The 15,000-nt window shown below is 54.4% G+C and overlaps 1 protein-coding gene and 8 non-coding genes across 16 annotated transcripts in view; all 9 read left to right on the forward strand.

Annotated features, from left to right (window-relative positions):
* Window positions 1-15,000, forward strand: part of prrc2b (proline-rich coiled-coil 2B) — a 44,649-nt gene that overhangs the window by 12,732 nt on the left and 16,917 nt on the right. For 5 of the 8 annotated variants that reach the window (XM_062554562.1, XM_062554564.1, XM_062554566.1 and 2 more), the window contains exons 7-16: window positions 1-390; window positions 1,273-1,400; window positions 2,147-2,310; window positions 3,184-3,274; window positions 3,371-3,524; window positions 4,915-5,263; window positions 6,667-6,845; window positions 10,370-10,598; window positions 11,305-11,515; window positions 12,125-14,344. The exon at window positions 1-390 is cut by the window's left edge and continues 2 nt beyond it. In XM_062554562.1, the coding sequence (XP_062410546.1) occupies window positions 1-390; window positions 1,273-1,400; window positions 2,147-2,310; window positions 3,184-3,274; window positions 3,371-3,524; window positions 4,915-5,263; window positions 6,667-6,845; window positions 10,370-10,598; window positions 11,305-11,515; window positions 12,125-14,344 (4,115 nt within the window). The remainder of the gene's footprint in view (window positions 391-1,272; window positions 1,401-2,146; window positions 2,311-3,183; window positions 3,275-3,370; window positions 3,525-4,914; window positions 5,264-6,666; window positions 6,846-10,369; window positions 10,599-11,304; window positions 11,516-12,124; window positions 14,345-15,000) is intronic. The other 3 variants (XM_062554563.1, XM_062554569.1, XM_062554565.1) reach the window with 2 other exon arrangements.
* Window positions 455-581, forward strand: LOC134101544 (small nucleolar RNA SNORA71). Its single transcript, XR_009941400.1, has one exon. It is a non-coding gene; the product is annotated as a small nucleolar RNA SNORA71 (small nucleolar RNA).
* Window positions 1,737-1,863, forward strand: LOC134101549 (small nucleolar RNA SNORA71). Its single transcript, XR_009941404.1, has one exon. It is a non-coding gene; the product is annotated as a small nucleolar RNA SNORA71 (small nucleolar RNA).
* LOC134101546 (small nucleolar RNA SNORA71) lies at window positions 2,694-2,820 on the forward strand. The gene has a single exon (XR_009941402.1). It is a non-coding gene; the product is annotated as a small nucleolar RNA SNORA71 (small nucleolar RNA).
* On the forward strand, window positions 4,228-4,354 carry LOC134101550 (small nucleolar RNA SNORA71). The gene has a single exon (XR_009941405.1). It is a non-coding gene; the product is annotated as a small nucleolar RNA SNORA71 (small nucleolar RNA).
* Window positions 6,221-6,347, forward strand: LOC134101542 (small nucleolar RNA SNORA71). Its single transcript, XR_009941398.1, has one exon. It is a non-coding gene; the product is annotated as a small nucleolar RNA SNORA71 (small nucleolar RNA).
* Window positions 9,670-9,796, forward strand: LOC134101545 (small nucleolar RNA SNORA71). Its single transcript, XR_009941401.1, has one exon. It is a non-coding gene; the product is annotated as a small nucleolar RNA SNORA71 (small nucleolar RNA).
* LOC134101543 (small nucleolar RNA SNORA71) lies at window positions 10,818-10,944 on the forward strand. The gene has a single exon (XR_009941399.1). It is a non-coding gene; the product is annotated as a small nucleolar RNA SNORA71 (small nucleolar RNA).
* Window positions 11,751-11,877, forward strand: LOC134101541 (small nucleolar RNA SNORA71). Its single transcript, XR_009941397.1, has one exon. It is a non-coding gene; the product is annotated as a small nucleolar RNA SNORA71 (small nucleolar RNA).

A 15,000-nucleotide genomic window follows, 5' to 3' on the forward strand; every position in this document is an offset into this window, starting at 1 on the left:
GTGACGAGCTGGCGGGAGGGAGGTGGGAGGAGCCTGCAGCCGTTGCCGCTGCCGTTGGGTGTGGGTGGCGAGCTGGAGGGCAAGAGTGGCAGCAGCAGCAGCGGTGGCGGCGGAGGAGCTGGTGTTGGAGTAGGAGGAGGTGTGTCTGACGCCGCGGTGCCCCTTCCTCCTCCTCCTCCCTCCTCCTCTTCCTCCTCCTCCGCTGCCGGCGGTGGTCTCTCCACGGCTGCTGCTGTCGCTGCTGCCTCCTCCTCCTCCTCCTCCTCGACCTCTGACCCCAAGGAGCCCTCCCTGCGTCCTGCCCAGCCCCTGCGTCGCCCTGCCCCCTCCGCCCTGCAGTACCAGCTTCACCACGCTGCCGCCACCTACCACGACATGCTGCCCGCCTTCGTAAGTACCCACCGCACATCCATAGTGTGGTCAGTGTGAGTGCACCCATACGTTCTGCTGTTCACCCTGTATCGAAAGTGGCTGTGGCGTGCTGGTTGCCAGGTCATTGATATTACAGGAAGAGTGAGCTGAAAGTCTTTCCCGTGTTTGCTGGACCCTCTGTTCCTGACGAACCCTGTATCTTTCACACACATCCCAAGTGCAGTGTAAAGATGACTCTGCTCTATTCTGTATAGATAGTCAATGTGTCTTATGAAACTCAGTGTGGATGTTGCTGTTTCAAACGTGTGTTCCATGCATCACTGTGAATCTATTTAGTGGTAACGTTACAGCACGTTCCACCTCAGATCAGAACACTGAGTGTGTGGAATGAGTAGCTTTGAGTTCTGTTGCTGCTCAGGGCTCTGTTCTCTTGGCCAGTGGTGGCGAGTGTGTGGATCCTCTAGCCCAGAGGTTCCCAAACGAGTGTGTGGATCCTCTAGCCCAGGGGTTCCCAAACGAGTGTGTGATTCCTCTAGCCCAGAGGTTCCCAAACGAGTGTGTGGATCCTCTAGCCCAGGGGTTCCCAAACGAGTGTGTGATTCCTCTAGCCCAGAGGTTCCCAAACGAGTGTGTGGATCCTCTAGCCCAGGGGTTCCCAAACGAGTGTGTTTCCAGTTTTAAAAAAGGCGGCTTATCAAACAAGATGCCTGGAATGCGTCAGTAGAATGTGTTCCTTTTTCCTGTTTGTGTTTTTGTTTACAGATGTGCCCCAAAGCAATGTGTTTACTGTTTGTGTTTTTGTTTACAGATGTGCCCCAAAGCAATGTGTTTACTGTTTGTGTTTTTGTTTACAGATGTGCCCCAAAGCAATGTGTTTACTGTTTGTGTTTTTGTTTACAGATGTGCCCCAAAGAGCCGCGGGATGCCCCTGGCACCTCTGAGCATGCCCCCCCTGCCGTGGGCGCTCCCGTGCGCTTTGATGCCCGGCCCAACTTCAGACCCTCCTTCCCCGCCCCCGAGCCCCTCAAGTGAGTCCAGCAGGCATGGACGCCGCACAAGCAACCACTTCCCTGTGTGTGTGTGTGTTGTGTGTTGTGTGTTGTGTGTTGTGTGTTGTGTGTTGTGTGTTGTGTGTTGTGTGTTGTGTGTTGTGTGTTGTGTGTGTGTGTGTGTGTGTGTGTGTGCCACTTTGGAAGAGTGTAGTTGGCACGGGGTAATCAGTAGCCATCTTGCCTCGCTTTTAGGCTCTGGAGTATTAGAGCTGTCGGCTACTGTTTCTATGGAAGATACTTAATTATGAAGGATTGAAATCCTATTCAATCTATAGACACTCAGTGGTCATCGTACTGCCAGCAATATGTTCACCCTGTATCGAAAGTGGCTGTGGCGTGCTGGTTGCCAGGTCATTGATATTGCAGGAAGAGTGAGCTGAAAGTCTTTCCCGTGTTTGCTGGACCCTCTGTTCCTGACGAACCCTGTATCTTTCAGACAATTCTGTTTTATACTGAAGCTGCGATGATCAGCATTGTTCTGTCAAATGTGTTATTACTAATGATGGTTGCACGTCAATTGTTGTTAGTCAACCAACCGTTTAGTCAATAGGCAGTTGTGTTGGTGTTTGGCATGTTCCTGTGACCTCCCGCAGCACGTAAAGCTGTCTGCTCTTTCTGCTGTGAGTCAGGGGAGTAAATCTATTGACTAGTGACTTACCGGCTGCTCTCTTTCTTTTCCGTGTGTGTGTGTGTGTGTGTGTGTGTGTGTGTGTGGTGTACAGTGGGGAGGTGAGGAGAGAGAACCGATTCGTCAGGGCCCCCCCTCGCCTTGCCTCTCGCCCCATCCGTCGCCCTGGCGACCGCGCCCCCCGCCCCGCCATCATCAACCCCGAGGACCTGAAGGATCTGGACGACCTGGACAAGGACTGCGAGGACGGCTGGGCTGGTAAGGACTCTAGCGCATCCCACACCGCACTCTACTGTCCCCTCAGTACACACACACACACACACACACGTCTCAGCCTATGGTCGCGGGAGAGCGTCTCTGAAGGTTGGCTGTTGTGTAGCAGTAGCAGCTGAGCAATGAGCAGGTGGAAGTTCTGAAATCTTTTTTTTTCCAATTCTCTTTTTTCTTATTTTTTATGTATATGTTGTGGGCCGTTTAGCCTTTAATTTGTGTAAGACCGTGAAGAGTGAGACGGGAAGTAAGTGGGAGAGAGAGATGGGGTGGGATCGGGAAATGACTGCAGGCCGGACTCGAACCCCCGTGGGCACTCGGACCTGAAATCATCACATTCTTGGGTCACTAGTAGTAATGTTAATGATTCACCCTGTATCGAAAGTGGCTGTGGCGTGCTGGTTGCCAGGTCATTGATATTGCAGGAAGAGTGAGCTGAAAGTCTTTCCCGTGTTTGCTGGACCCTGTGTTCCTGACAAACCCTGTATCTTTCACACATGTTTCCCCTTCCACAATATATGTGGTAGAGTTATCAACATTGTGTTAATGTGTGTACACACACACACACACACACACACACACACACACACACACACACACACACACACACACACACACACACACCATCTGCTTTAGGTCAGAGGCCTCTAATTGTGGCTGAATTAGCAGCAGCAGAAGTGTCCTGTCTAATCTCAATCTTGTGTGTGTGCGCGTGTGCGCCCTCGAGCAGGTCTCCATGAGGAAGTGTCCTGTCTAATCTCAATCTTGTGTGTGTGCGCGTGTGCGCCCTCGAGCAGGTCTCCATGAGGAAGTGTCCTGTCTAATCTCAATCTTGTGTGTGTGCGCGTGTGCGCCCTCGAGCAGGTCTCCATGAGGAAGTGGACTACAGCGAGAAACTCAAGTTCAGCGACGACGAGGAGGAGCACGCCGCCGGAGACAAGAGCAAGATCTGGTGAGTGCCATGGCCCACACACACTCACACACACCTGCACACAAGCCCACATGGGACGCCAGGCTCACACTGTGTGTGTGTGTGTGTGTGATGCAGGGGCGAGTGGGACAACCAGCGTGAGCGCGGAGCCTCCTTCAGCTCTGGTGAGGGTGTGTACCCGCACGATGCCAACGATGACGAGGCGTACCACCGCCACCAGGAGCTGCTGCCCGTCAGGAAGACCAACGGCCGCTACCCCCCCGACTCCCAGGTGAGCTCAAACGCACCTGCAAATATTTCTGACTTGTTGTGTAAACTGTACATCTTATCGTAATATTTTACAACAAGATAGAAGTCGTATAAAGGAATCTTTCTTTCAACATGTGCAGATCTTGCGTTAGACCCTCGAGAACCAAACTAAGATCCAGATTAACAGAACAGATGTGTTGCCCTGTATAGAACACATAGAACCCTGTATGGAACACACAGTACCCTGTATAGAACACATAGAACCCTGTATAGAGCACACGGCACCCTGTATAGAACACACAGCGCCCTGTATAGAACACACAGCACCCTGTATAGAACACACAGCGCCCTGTATAGAACACACAGCACCCTGTATAGAGCACACAGCACCCTGTATAGAACACACAGAACCCTGTATAGAGCACACAGCACCCTGTATAGAGCACACAGCACCCTGTATAGAGCACACAGCACCCTGTATAGAACACACAGTACCCTGTATAGAGCACACAGCACCCTGTATAGAACACACAGAACCCTGTATAGAACACACAGCACCCTGTATAGAACACACAGCGCCCTGTATGGAACACACGGCACCCTGTATGGAACACACGGCGCCCTGTATGGAACACACAGCACCCTGTATGGAACACACAGCGCCCTGTATGGAACACACAGCACCCTGTATAGAACACACAGCACCCTGTGTAGAACACACAGCACCCTGTATCGAAAGTGGCTGTGGCTGCTGGTTGCCAGGTCATTGATATTGCAGGAAGAGTGAGCTGAAAGTCCTTTCCCGTGTTTGCTGGACCCTGTGTTCCTGACAAACCCTGTATCTTTCACACACATCGTTTCAAAAGAGTTATCTGGACCTGAGTGCTTACTAGCCAACCCTCCCTTACCCAGAGTTGCCATCTGAGCAATAGTGCAGAACACACAGTAGGAACTATTTTGTCCATCGAGTAATTATTCCTTTTTCCTTTTTCCTTTCACTTCACCTCACCTCGATCATTCTTTCCCACTCTCTCTGTTCATGTCTCTCTCTACATCTCTTTCTCTTGCCATCCTTCCTCCTGTCTCTCTCCATCTCTTTCTCTTGCCATCCTTCCTCCTGTCTCTCTCTCCATCTCTCTCTCTTGCCATCCTTCCTCCTGTCTCTCTACATCTCTCTCTCCATCTCTCTCTCTTGCCATCCTTCCTCCTGTCTCTCTCTCCATCTCTCTCTCTTGCCATCCTTCCTCCTGTCTCTCTCTACATCTCTTTCTCTTGCCATCCTTCCTCCTGTCTCTCTCTCTTCGTTTCCCACTTGTTCTCTCCATCTCTCTCTCCATCTCTCTTCCCATCTCTCTCTCCATCTCTCTCTCCATCTCTCTCTCCATCCCTCTCTCCATCCCTCTCCATCCCAGTCCCAGCAGAAGGGCAGTGTGGCGAGTGAGTCTGCGGAGGAGCAGGAGGAGGGAGCGCGGGCCGGGTCCGGGCCGGGTCCGGCGCGGGGCAAGTTTGCGTCGGCGGAGCTGTCCGAGGCGGTGGAGCGGGCCCGGCGGCGGCGTGAGGAGGAGGAGCGGCGGGCGCGGGAGGAACGGCTGGCCGCCTGCGCGGAGAAGCTCAAGAAGCTGGACGAGAAGTTCGGGAAGAGCGAGCGGCCGCCACGCCACGCCGACCCCCAGAAAGACCCCGAGGCCAGAGAGCCCGCCCTCTCGCCCAGCCGCGACGCCGCCAAGCACCACCAGGAGGCCTGGCACTACACCGGCAAAGGTCAGAACCCGCCTGGGCACCAGCGCCGCACCGCAATACAATAGAGTAGAATATGATAGAATATACTGCACCAGCGCCATAGCATACAATAGAATATACTGCACCAGCGCCATAGCATACAATAGAATATACTGCACCAGCGCCATAGCATACAATAGAATATACTACACCAGCGCCACACCAGCGCCACACCGCAATACAATAGAATAGAATATACTGCACCAGCACCATAGCATAGAATATACTACACCAGCGCCATAGCATAGAATATACTGCACCAGCGCCATAGCATAGAATATACCACACCAGCGCCGCACCGCAATAGAATAGAATAGAATATACTGCACCAGCACCATAGCATAGAATATACCACACCAGCGCCATAGCATAGAATATGATAGAATATACTGCACCAGCGCCATAGCATAGAATATGATAGAATATACTACACCAGCGCCATAGCATAGAATATGATAGAATATACTACACCAGCGCCATAGCATAGAATATGATAGAATATACTACACCAGCGCCATAGCATAGAATATGATAGAATATACTACACCAGCGCCATAGCATAGAATATGATAGAATATACTACACCAGCGCCATAGCATAGAATAGAATATGATAGAATATACCACACCAGCGCCATAGCATAGAGTAGAATATGATAGAATATACTACACCAGCGCCATAGCATAGAGTAGAATATGATAGAATATACTACACCAGCGCCATAGCATAGAATATGATAGAATATACTACACCAGCGCCATAGCATAGAGTAGAATATGATGAGTATACTACACCAGCGCCATAGCATAGAGTAGAATATGATAGAATATACTACACCAGCGCCACACCAGCGCCGCACCGCAATAGTATCCAGTGATCTGTTACTTGGAGAACTTGAGTACTCGTGCTGCTTATTGAAGGCTGAACATGCCCTTGGCCCCCTGTATCGAAAGTGGCTGTGGCGTGCTGGTTGCCAGGTCATTGATATTGCAGGAAGAGTGAGCTGAAAGTCTTTCCCGTGTTTGCTGGACCCTCTGTTCCTGACAAACCCTGTGTCTTTCACACATGTCCCAGTTCCTTTGCTCTCAAGTGCAGTGGAAAGATTACTCTACTCTACTCTACTCTACTCTCTTCTGTTTAGATAGTCAATGTTTCTTATGAAATCCATAAAGCTGTTCCCTAGCTAACTAACTAGATCTGTGTGTGTGTGTATGTGGGGCCTTCTACTCTCTGTGGTCCAATGGTCTCCACTAATCTCCCAGCATGTTGAAATCCTCAACACACACACACACACACGTGTCTTGGTCTGAAACATGAACTCCTGAGCGTATGTGGCGTGTGGTGTTTGACGGTGTTGTTGTTGTTGTTGTTGTTGTTGTGGTCAGACGTGTCGGAGTTGCCGGCTGAGCAGTGCCCCAACCAGGACTACCGTGACGGCGCCAGCCCTGGCTTCGGTTACCATAACGACGAGGATGGCGGTGCGGAGTCCACGTCCCCCGTGCCTGACTACGGCCGACACCAGAAGCCCGTGGCACCACGCTTCCAGAAGCAGCAGCAGCAGCAGGTGAGAGACGCACGCACACACACACACACACGCACACGCACACACACACACACACACGGCGCCGCACTTCCAGCAGCAGCAGCAGGTGAGAGACGCACGCACGCAGGCACACACGCACGCACGCACGCACACACACACACACACAGTGCCGCACTTCCAGCAGCAGCAGCAGGTGAGGCCTCCGCCGCCCTAACGACCTTATCCCATAATTCCCCTGGATTAGCGTTGGTATGGCACGCAGCAGTGGCCCAGTTCAGTGAGGGAGTGTGTACGGAGGGGAGGGCTGAGTGTGTGTGTAGTTGAGTGAGGAGTGTGTACGGAGGGGAGGGCTGAGTGTGTGTGTAGTTGAGTGAGGAGTGTGTACGGAGGGGAGGGCTGAGTGTGTGTGTAGTTGAGTGAGGAGTGTGTACGGAGGGGAGGGCTGAGTGTGTGTAGTTTAGTGAGGAGTGTGTACGGTGGGGAGGGCTGAGTGTGTGTAGTTGAGTGAGGAGTGTGTACGGAGGGGAGGGCTGAGTGTGTTAGTGAGGGGAGTGTGTACGGAGGGGAGGGCTGAGTGTGTGTAGTTGAGTGAGGAGTGTGTACGGAGGGGAGGGCTGAGTGTGTGTGTGTAGTTGAGTGAGGAGTGTGTACGGAGGGGAGGGCTGAGTGTGTGTAGTTGAGTGAGGAGTGTGTACGGAGGGGAGGGCTGAGTGTGTTAGTGAGGGGAGTGTGTACGGAGGGGAGGGCTGAGTGTGTGTAGTTGAGTGAGGAGTGTGTACGGAGGGGAGGGCTGAGTGTGTGTGTAGTTGAGTGAGGAGTGTGTACGGAGGGGAGGGCTGAGTGTGTTAGTGAGGGGAGTGTGTACGGAGGGGAGGGCTGAGTGTGTGTGTAGTTGAGTGAGGAGTGTGTACGGAGGGGAGGGCTGAGTGTGTGTGTAGTTGAGTGAGGAGTGTGTACGGAGGGGAGGGCTGAGTGTGTGTGTAGTTGAGTGAGGAGTGTGTAGGCAGGGGAGGGCTGAGTGTGTGTGTAGTTGAGTGAGGAGTGTGTACGGAGGGGAGGGCTGAGTGTGTGTGTAGTTGAGTGAGGAGTGTGTACGGAGGGGAGGGCTGAGTGTGTGTGTAGTTGAGTGAGGAGTGTGTAGGGAGGGGAGGGCTGAGTGTGTGTGTAGTTGAGTGAGGAGTGTGTAGGGAGGGGAGGGCTGAGTGTGTTAGTGAGGGGAGTGTGTACGGAGGGGAGGGCTGAGTGTGTGTAGTTGAGTGAGGAGTGTGTACGGAGGGGAGGGCTGAGTGTGTGTGTAGTTGAGTGAGGAGTGTGTAGGGAGGGGAGGGCTGAGTGTGTGTGTAGTTGAGTGAGGAGTGTGTAGGGAGGGGAGGGCTGAGTGTGTTAGTGAGGGGAGTGTGTACGGAGGGGAGGGCTGAGTGTGTGTGTAGTTGAGTGAGGAGTGTGTAGGGAGGGGAGGGCTGAGTGTGTGTGTAGTTGAGTGAGGAGTGTGTACGGAGGGGAGGGCTGAGTGTGTGTGTAGTTGAGTGAGGAGTGTGTACGGAGGGGAGGGCTGAGTGTGTGTAGTTGAGTGAGGAGTGTGTACGGAGGGGAGGGCTGAGTGTGTGTGTAGTTGAGTGAGGAGTGTGTACGGAGGGGAGGGCTGAGTGTGTGTGTAGTTGAGTGAGGAGTGTGTAGGCAGGGGAGGGCTGAGTGTGTGTGTAGTTGAGTGAGGAGTGTGTACGGAGGGGAGGGCTGAGTGTGTGTGTAGTTGAGTGAGGAGTGTGTACGGAGGGGAGGGCTGAGTGTGTGTGTAGTTGAGTGAGGAGTGTGTAGGGAGGGGAGGGCTGAGTGTGTGTGTAGTTGAGTGAGGAGTGTGTAGGGAGGGGAGGGCTGAGTGTGTTAGTGAGGGGAGTGTGTACGGAGGGGAGGGCTGAGTGTGTGTAGTTGAGTGAGGAGTGTGTACGGAGGGGAGGGCTGAGTGTGTGTGTAGTTGAGTGAGGAGTGTGTAGGGAGGGGAGGGCTGAGTGTGTGTGTAGTTGAGTGAGGAGTGTGTAGGGAGGGGAGGGCTGAGTGTGTTAGTGAGGGGAGTGTGTACGGAGGGGAGGGCTGAGTGTGTGTGTGTAGTTGAGTGAGGAGTGTGTACGGACGGGAGGGCTGAGTGTGGACAGACATGGAGCTTCTGGGTTGCTCATGTGGTGGGCGCTCACAGAAGCGCTGCGGTCACTGCTTGAGATCGTGTACGCTTATTCTGAATCAGGTGTTCAGTCTGCCGTGTTCTCTAGTCCGTCAGGTGCTCAGACCTGATTTAGGGATTAAAGGGCCACTATGCTCTCTTGTGTAGCAGTAAGAGTGGAGACCAGACCTGAGTTAGGGATTAAAGGGCCACTATGCTCTGCTGTGTAGCAGTAAGAGTGAAGACCAGATCTGAGTTGGGGATTAAAGGGCCACTATGCTCTGCTGTGTAGCAGTAAGAGTGGAGACCAGATCTGAGTTGGGGATTAAAGGGCCACTATGCTCTGCTGTGTAGCAGTAAGAGTGGAGACCAGATCTGAGTTGGGGATTAAAGGGCCACTATGCTCTATTGTGTAGCAGTAAGAGTGGAGACCAGACCTGAGTTAGGGATTAAAGGGCCACTATGCTCTATTGTGTAGCAGTAAGAGTGGAGACCAGATCTGAGTTGGGGATTAAAGGGCCACTATGCTCTGCTGTGCCAGAGATGAACTGCCCAGTGTGCGCTGTTGTTGACCAGAATATAAATATCTGCTTTACAAAGCAGAAATATACAAACAACGCTAGAAGACATCTGCATTAAAGCGACAGCAAAACTTGAATAGCTGGGTTTAGAAAAGGCCCTTGTGCAGTGCCCTGTATCGAAAGTGGCTGTGGCTTGCTGGTTGCCAGGTCATTGATATTGCAGGAAGAGTGAGCTGAAAGTCTTTCCTGTGTTTGCTGGACCCTCTGTTCCTGACAAACCCTGTATCTTTCACACATGTTTTGGCACAATATGAAAGTGTTTCCACTATATACACTTGGTATAATATTTTTGACTTCAGTCAAGTCTTTGGAAATGTTGGATGTTTTGCTCGTAACAGTACATTTGCAATATGCTAACAGTATCAAAGCTAAACTATAAAGTAAGGGCCTACTTAAGATTAAGATGTACCTGAAGATGTTTCCAAAATCATTTCACCCCCCCTATCCAGATAGTAGTTTATCAGATCGGGTAGCGGATCTGGAGTTCGATTGAATGAGACCTAAGCAACTATAAATATGACTTGCTTCGATGTTGCAATGCATCATATATTCATAAAATCATGCAACATACTCTACCTTGTCTACGGACGTCGTTATTTGCAAAGCCAGTGCTGAATAAACAGATAGCGTGCATGTGACAGAGGAAACGTGCTTTAGTGTTACTGAATAAGTGAATATGCCATCAGTGTAGAACATGTGGGATTTCTCCTCTCTCGTCATCTCTCTCGTATGTTGTGTGTTCTGTCTCTAACTGTATATTTAATGTGTGTGTGTGTGTGTGTGTGTGTGTGTGTGTGTGTGTGTTGCAGGAGCAGGTGTATAAGATGCAGCAGTGGCAGCAGCAGCAGCAGCAGCAGCAGCAGCAGCAGTCGGGTCACGGTGCTCCCCCAGGTCCTAGCCACCCCCAGCGCAGCTACTACCCCCCCCACGTGCTGGGCTTCGACCCCCGCTGGATGATGATGCCCCCCTACATGGACCCCCGCATGGCCCAGGGCCGCTCCCCCGTGGACTACTACCCCAACGCCGTGCACTCCTCAGGTGCGGCGCCCTCTGGGGGATGGGAGGGGAATGGCCCCCGTGTAGCTTAATCCGCATGGCTTGGCTCAGGATTTCTTTAATTGTGTTAGATGTGCTTGATAGATTGAGTTTTAAACATTGTGCGCCCTTAACCAAAGCCACAAGTTTAACCCCCAGTTTAGTTGCAAATAACAGCTTATAATTTAAAGTAAATGCGTAAGATTTATGTATTTGAGTAAACCCTGTATCGAAAGTGGCTGTGGCGTGCTGGTTGCCAGGTCATTGATATTGCAGGAAGAGTGAGCTGAAAGTCTTTCCCGTGTTTGCTGGACCCTCTGTTCCTGACAAACCCTGTGTCTTTCACACATGTCCCACGATATACAGGGGAACTGTATCTTTCACACATGTTCCACTATATACAGGAGAACTGTATCTTTCACACATGTCCCACGATATACAGGGGAACTGTATCTTTCACACATGTTCCACGATATACAGGGGAACTGTATCTTTCACACATGTTCCACTATATACAGGAGAACTGTATCTTTCACACATGTTCCACTATATACAGGAGAACTGTATCTTTCACACATGTTCCACTATATACAGGGGAACTGCATGTCTTGGCCCTCTAGCGTGGAACGTTGTGTTCTGTTGAAGAGCGTTCCTGTGATGCAGCTGAAGGGTTTGGACTAAGTGTGTGTGTGTGTGTGTCCGTCCTCAGGCATGATGAAACCCATGATGCAGCCAGAGCATCTGAACAGCCCGGGTTCTGCCTCTGACGAGGGCTGCCATCCCAGCATGCTCTCTGAACAGAGAGCCCCGTCCACCGAGCCCTATCCAGCATGGAGCCAAGATGGCTACCCAGCGCGCAGCTTCACCCCCCCCTACCAGCGGCAGCGGGAGAGCAGCGACCGCAGCCAAGGAGACGACCGGTGAGAAGCAGGAAATGAGTGCCCCGCACTGTGGCACTGTAGCACTGATGTGTGATCATGTATGGATTCTGCCGATGTATGGATGTTTGAACCTACCTGCCATAGTGTATCATTGTGCGCCTATAGCAGGGTTCGGAGTCTCGGACATTGTGTAGGAATTCAGGCTGTTCACTAGGGGTGTGAAGATTCACCGATGCATATTAAAACAGTAACTGGTTTAAATGTTATTGATTCACCCTGTATCGAAAGTGGCTGTGGCATAATGGTTGCCAGGTCATTGATATTGCAGGAAGAGTGAGCTGAAAGTCTTTCCCGTGTTTGCTGGACCCTCTGTTCCTGACAAACCCTGTATCTTTCACACATGCTTTTGTCCTGAACTTTGAAACATCATAAAGATGTGTGTGTGTGTGTGTTAACTTAGCATATATAATGGATATTAGTCTATTTCTGACCTCAGTTCAGCTTCTTTAGTGAACAAACAGGGCTTAAGTAGTTAAGCACTTCCCCCTCTCTGCTCTGCGGTGTGTTGTGTTGTGTTGTGTTGTGTTGTGTCCTGCTTGGTGTCCTTGTTGTTCTCATTGTGGCGTGTGTGCTGTGTCCCCCCCTCAGGAGCGAGCGCGCCGGCTCCCAGCAGGACTCGTATGAGGAGCGCGGCGGCGAGTGGCAGGAGGTCAGCGCTGCGGACGACCCCTACCGGCCGAGAGGAGACGCGCACGAGGCCCCCGGCGGCCGCCCCCCCCAGCCCGGAGACGGAGACGGAGACGGAGACTACGCCAAACCGGACGCCAAGGAGGCCTCGCGCCACCGGCGGGCCGGCAGCGGCAGCGGCGGAGACGAGGTGTTCGAGAAGGACAAGGGCTACGAGGCTACGGACTTCTGGCGGAAGGACGCGGCTCTGAAGAAGGAGGCTCCGCAGACGCAGTGGTCAGATCCCGGCGGCGGCTCGTCCAGCAGCAGCAGCAGCAGCGTCGGCGTCGGCGTCGGCGTCGGTCAGCCCTCGGAGTCCAGCAGCCGGCCGCTCTCCCGCCGCACCGGGCCCATCAAGCGGCCCGTGCTCAAGGCCCTGAAGGTGGAGGACAAGGAGAACGACAAGCCCAAGGTGGAGCCCGAGGAGAAGCAGGTGCCCTACCGGCTGGAGAAGGAGGTGCTGACCAACGTGTACGACCTGAAGAAGGACAACCAGCCGCTGCCCAGCCGCCACTCAGCCAGCGCCGCCGCGGACAAGCTGCTCCATCAGCAGCAGCAGCAGCAGCATCAGCAGCATCAGCATCAGCAGCAGCATCAGCACCAGTACCAGCAGCATCAGCAGCAGGTGGAGGAGAAGGAGCGCTACGCAGCACCTGTGTCCGGCCGCGGGGAGAAGCTGGAGCAGCAGCAGCAGCAGCAGGCGGCGGAGGAGGACCAGAAAGAGAGCAGCTGGGAGACGGGCGGCAGGGGTCAGTCCCGCGACACCGCGGAGAGCCGGGAGACGTCGTCCGCCCCGCGCCGCAACAACTGGATCTTCATCGACGAGGAGCAGGCCTTCGCCGGGGCTCGCGGGGCCCCACGGGGCAGGGGGCGTGGCTTCCGGGACTTCGGCGCTCGCGGAGCGGCCGGCGGCGGACGAGGCGGCCGAGGGGAGAACTCCAGGGGCGCCTACGGCAACGCCGGCAACAACAACAACGGCGGCGGCGGCGGCGGCGGCGGCAGCTCCCAGAGAGGCGGGCGCGGGCGCGGCATGAGGGAGCTGGCGAAGGCGGAGGAGTTGGCGCGGGGCAAGCCGCGGAGACGCAACGTGAGCGAGACGCTGAGCGAGACCTCCGAGTACGAGGACGCGCCCAAGCGCCGCCGCCAGAAGGGCTCGGAGAACGGAGACGCCCACGGCAACAACGCCAACGCCAACAAGGCCGACCGCGACTCCTGGAGGTCCAACAAGGTGTACGCGGACGAGCAGGCGCCCGCCAGCGACCCACGGGACAAGAGCAAACCCGGCAGAGGGTTCGGCCGCTCGCTGCCCCCCCGCCTCAACGCCAACGCCGGCTACCAGCAGCAGCGCAGCGGCTTCGGCGCGCGCGACATCTCCACCTGGCGCGGCCGCTCCACCCAGGAGAACGGCTACGCCATCGCAGACCCCGCCTCCTCCCGCCGGCCCGCCGCAGAGCGAGAACCCGTCAAGTACGCGCACAAGTTCTCCGGCTCCTTCGTCGAGAACGGCGTGGACGAGCGAGGAGGAGGAGGAGGAGGAGGAGGAGGAGGAGGAGGCAGCGGCGGGGCCGAGGGGGACGGTTACCTGGACAACGACAACCCCGACAACCGGCCCCTGCGCCGCCGCCGGCCCCCCCGCCAGGACAAGCCCCCCCGCTTCCGACGCCTGCGCGAGCGCGAGCCCAGCGGCCAGTGGACCAGCGACGAGTACGTCAACGGCGACCTCGCCAACCCCTGGCCCGGCCGCGCCAAGAGCGGAGAGGACGGCTGGCCCGCACACTACCCCGGCGGCCGTGCCCACGAGATGCCCGGCGGGCAGCAGCAGGGCGAGGACTGGGAGTCCGGCTCGGACAACAGCGACTTCGGCGACTGGCGGGAGAAGCGCGGCGGGGGCGGGGGCGGGGGCGGGGGCGGGGGGAGCGGTCACCACGGAGACGCGCCGTCGGACTCCGGCCACAGCGAGCCGGGCGGCGAGAAGAGGGAGCACTCCAAGCGCAGCTTCTCCAGCCAGCGCCCCCTGGTGGAGCGCCACCACCGCAAGGGCGACGCCCCCGTCCTCTCCGCAGACACGCCCGCCGCCGCCACCGCCGCCTCGGCCAATCGCAACGACAGCTGGCAGAACGGAGTGTCCCCCACCTGCAAAAGGTCCGTTTCGTGCACCTGTCTGATTTACACCTGTCTGAAAGTGGCTCTGTTTTAGCGTCACTGTATCAGCATGGGTTCTCCTGGGTTCTCCTGGGTTCTCCTGGGTTCTCCTGGGTTTTCTCCTAGTGCTGGAGCAGCTTATGTGCCAAGTTATTTTAGCAAATGTTGTAGACGAACGGAGTGTCCCCTACCTGCAAAAGGTCCGTTTTGTTTCGTCATGCACAAGTACACCTGTCTGATTTACACCTGTCTGAAAGTGGCTCTGTTTTAGCGTCACTATCAGCGTGGGTTCTCCTGGGGTCTTATGCTGCGGGAGCAGCTTATGTGCCAAGTTATTATAGCAAATGTTGTAGAACTACCACTTACTGACCAGCCAGTTGTCTTGAAAAACAAAGTTTATCTCACGTGTAAGATTCTGTCAAATATCTGACAGGTGGAGCTCCACCTCTTCAAACATTATGGATCTCACGTTCAGTGTTGCGTGTGCAAGTATCACTACTGTGAACTTGCATACCATACAACATCTGATGACTATGGATTTATTGGATTGTATAGGCTAGACACTAAAAATGACCGGCCTAGAATACGTGATGGCTTATGAATGCGGATGCTCGGGGCTCTGGGCTCCACCATTGGCCCTCCAACATCTGAGTTCA

The sequence above is a fragment of the Sardina pilchardus genome, chromosome 14 (genome assembly GCF_963854185.1).
Source record: "Sardina pilchardus chromosome 14, fSarPil1.1, whole genome shotgun sequence".
Taxonomy (NCBI): domain Eukaryota; kingdom Metazoa; phylum Chordata; class Actinopteri; order Clupeiformes; family Clupeidae; genus Sardina; species Sardina pilchardus.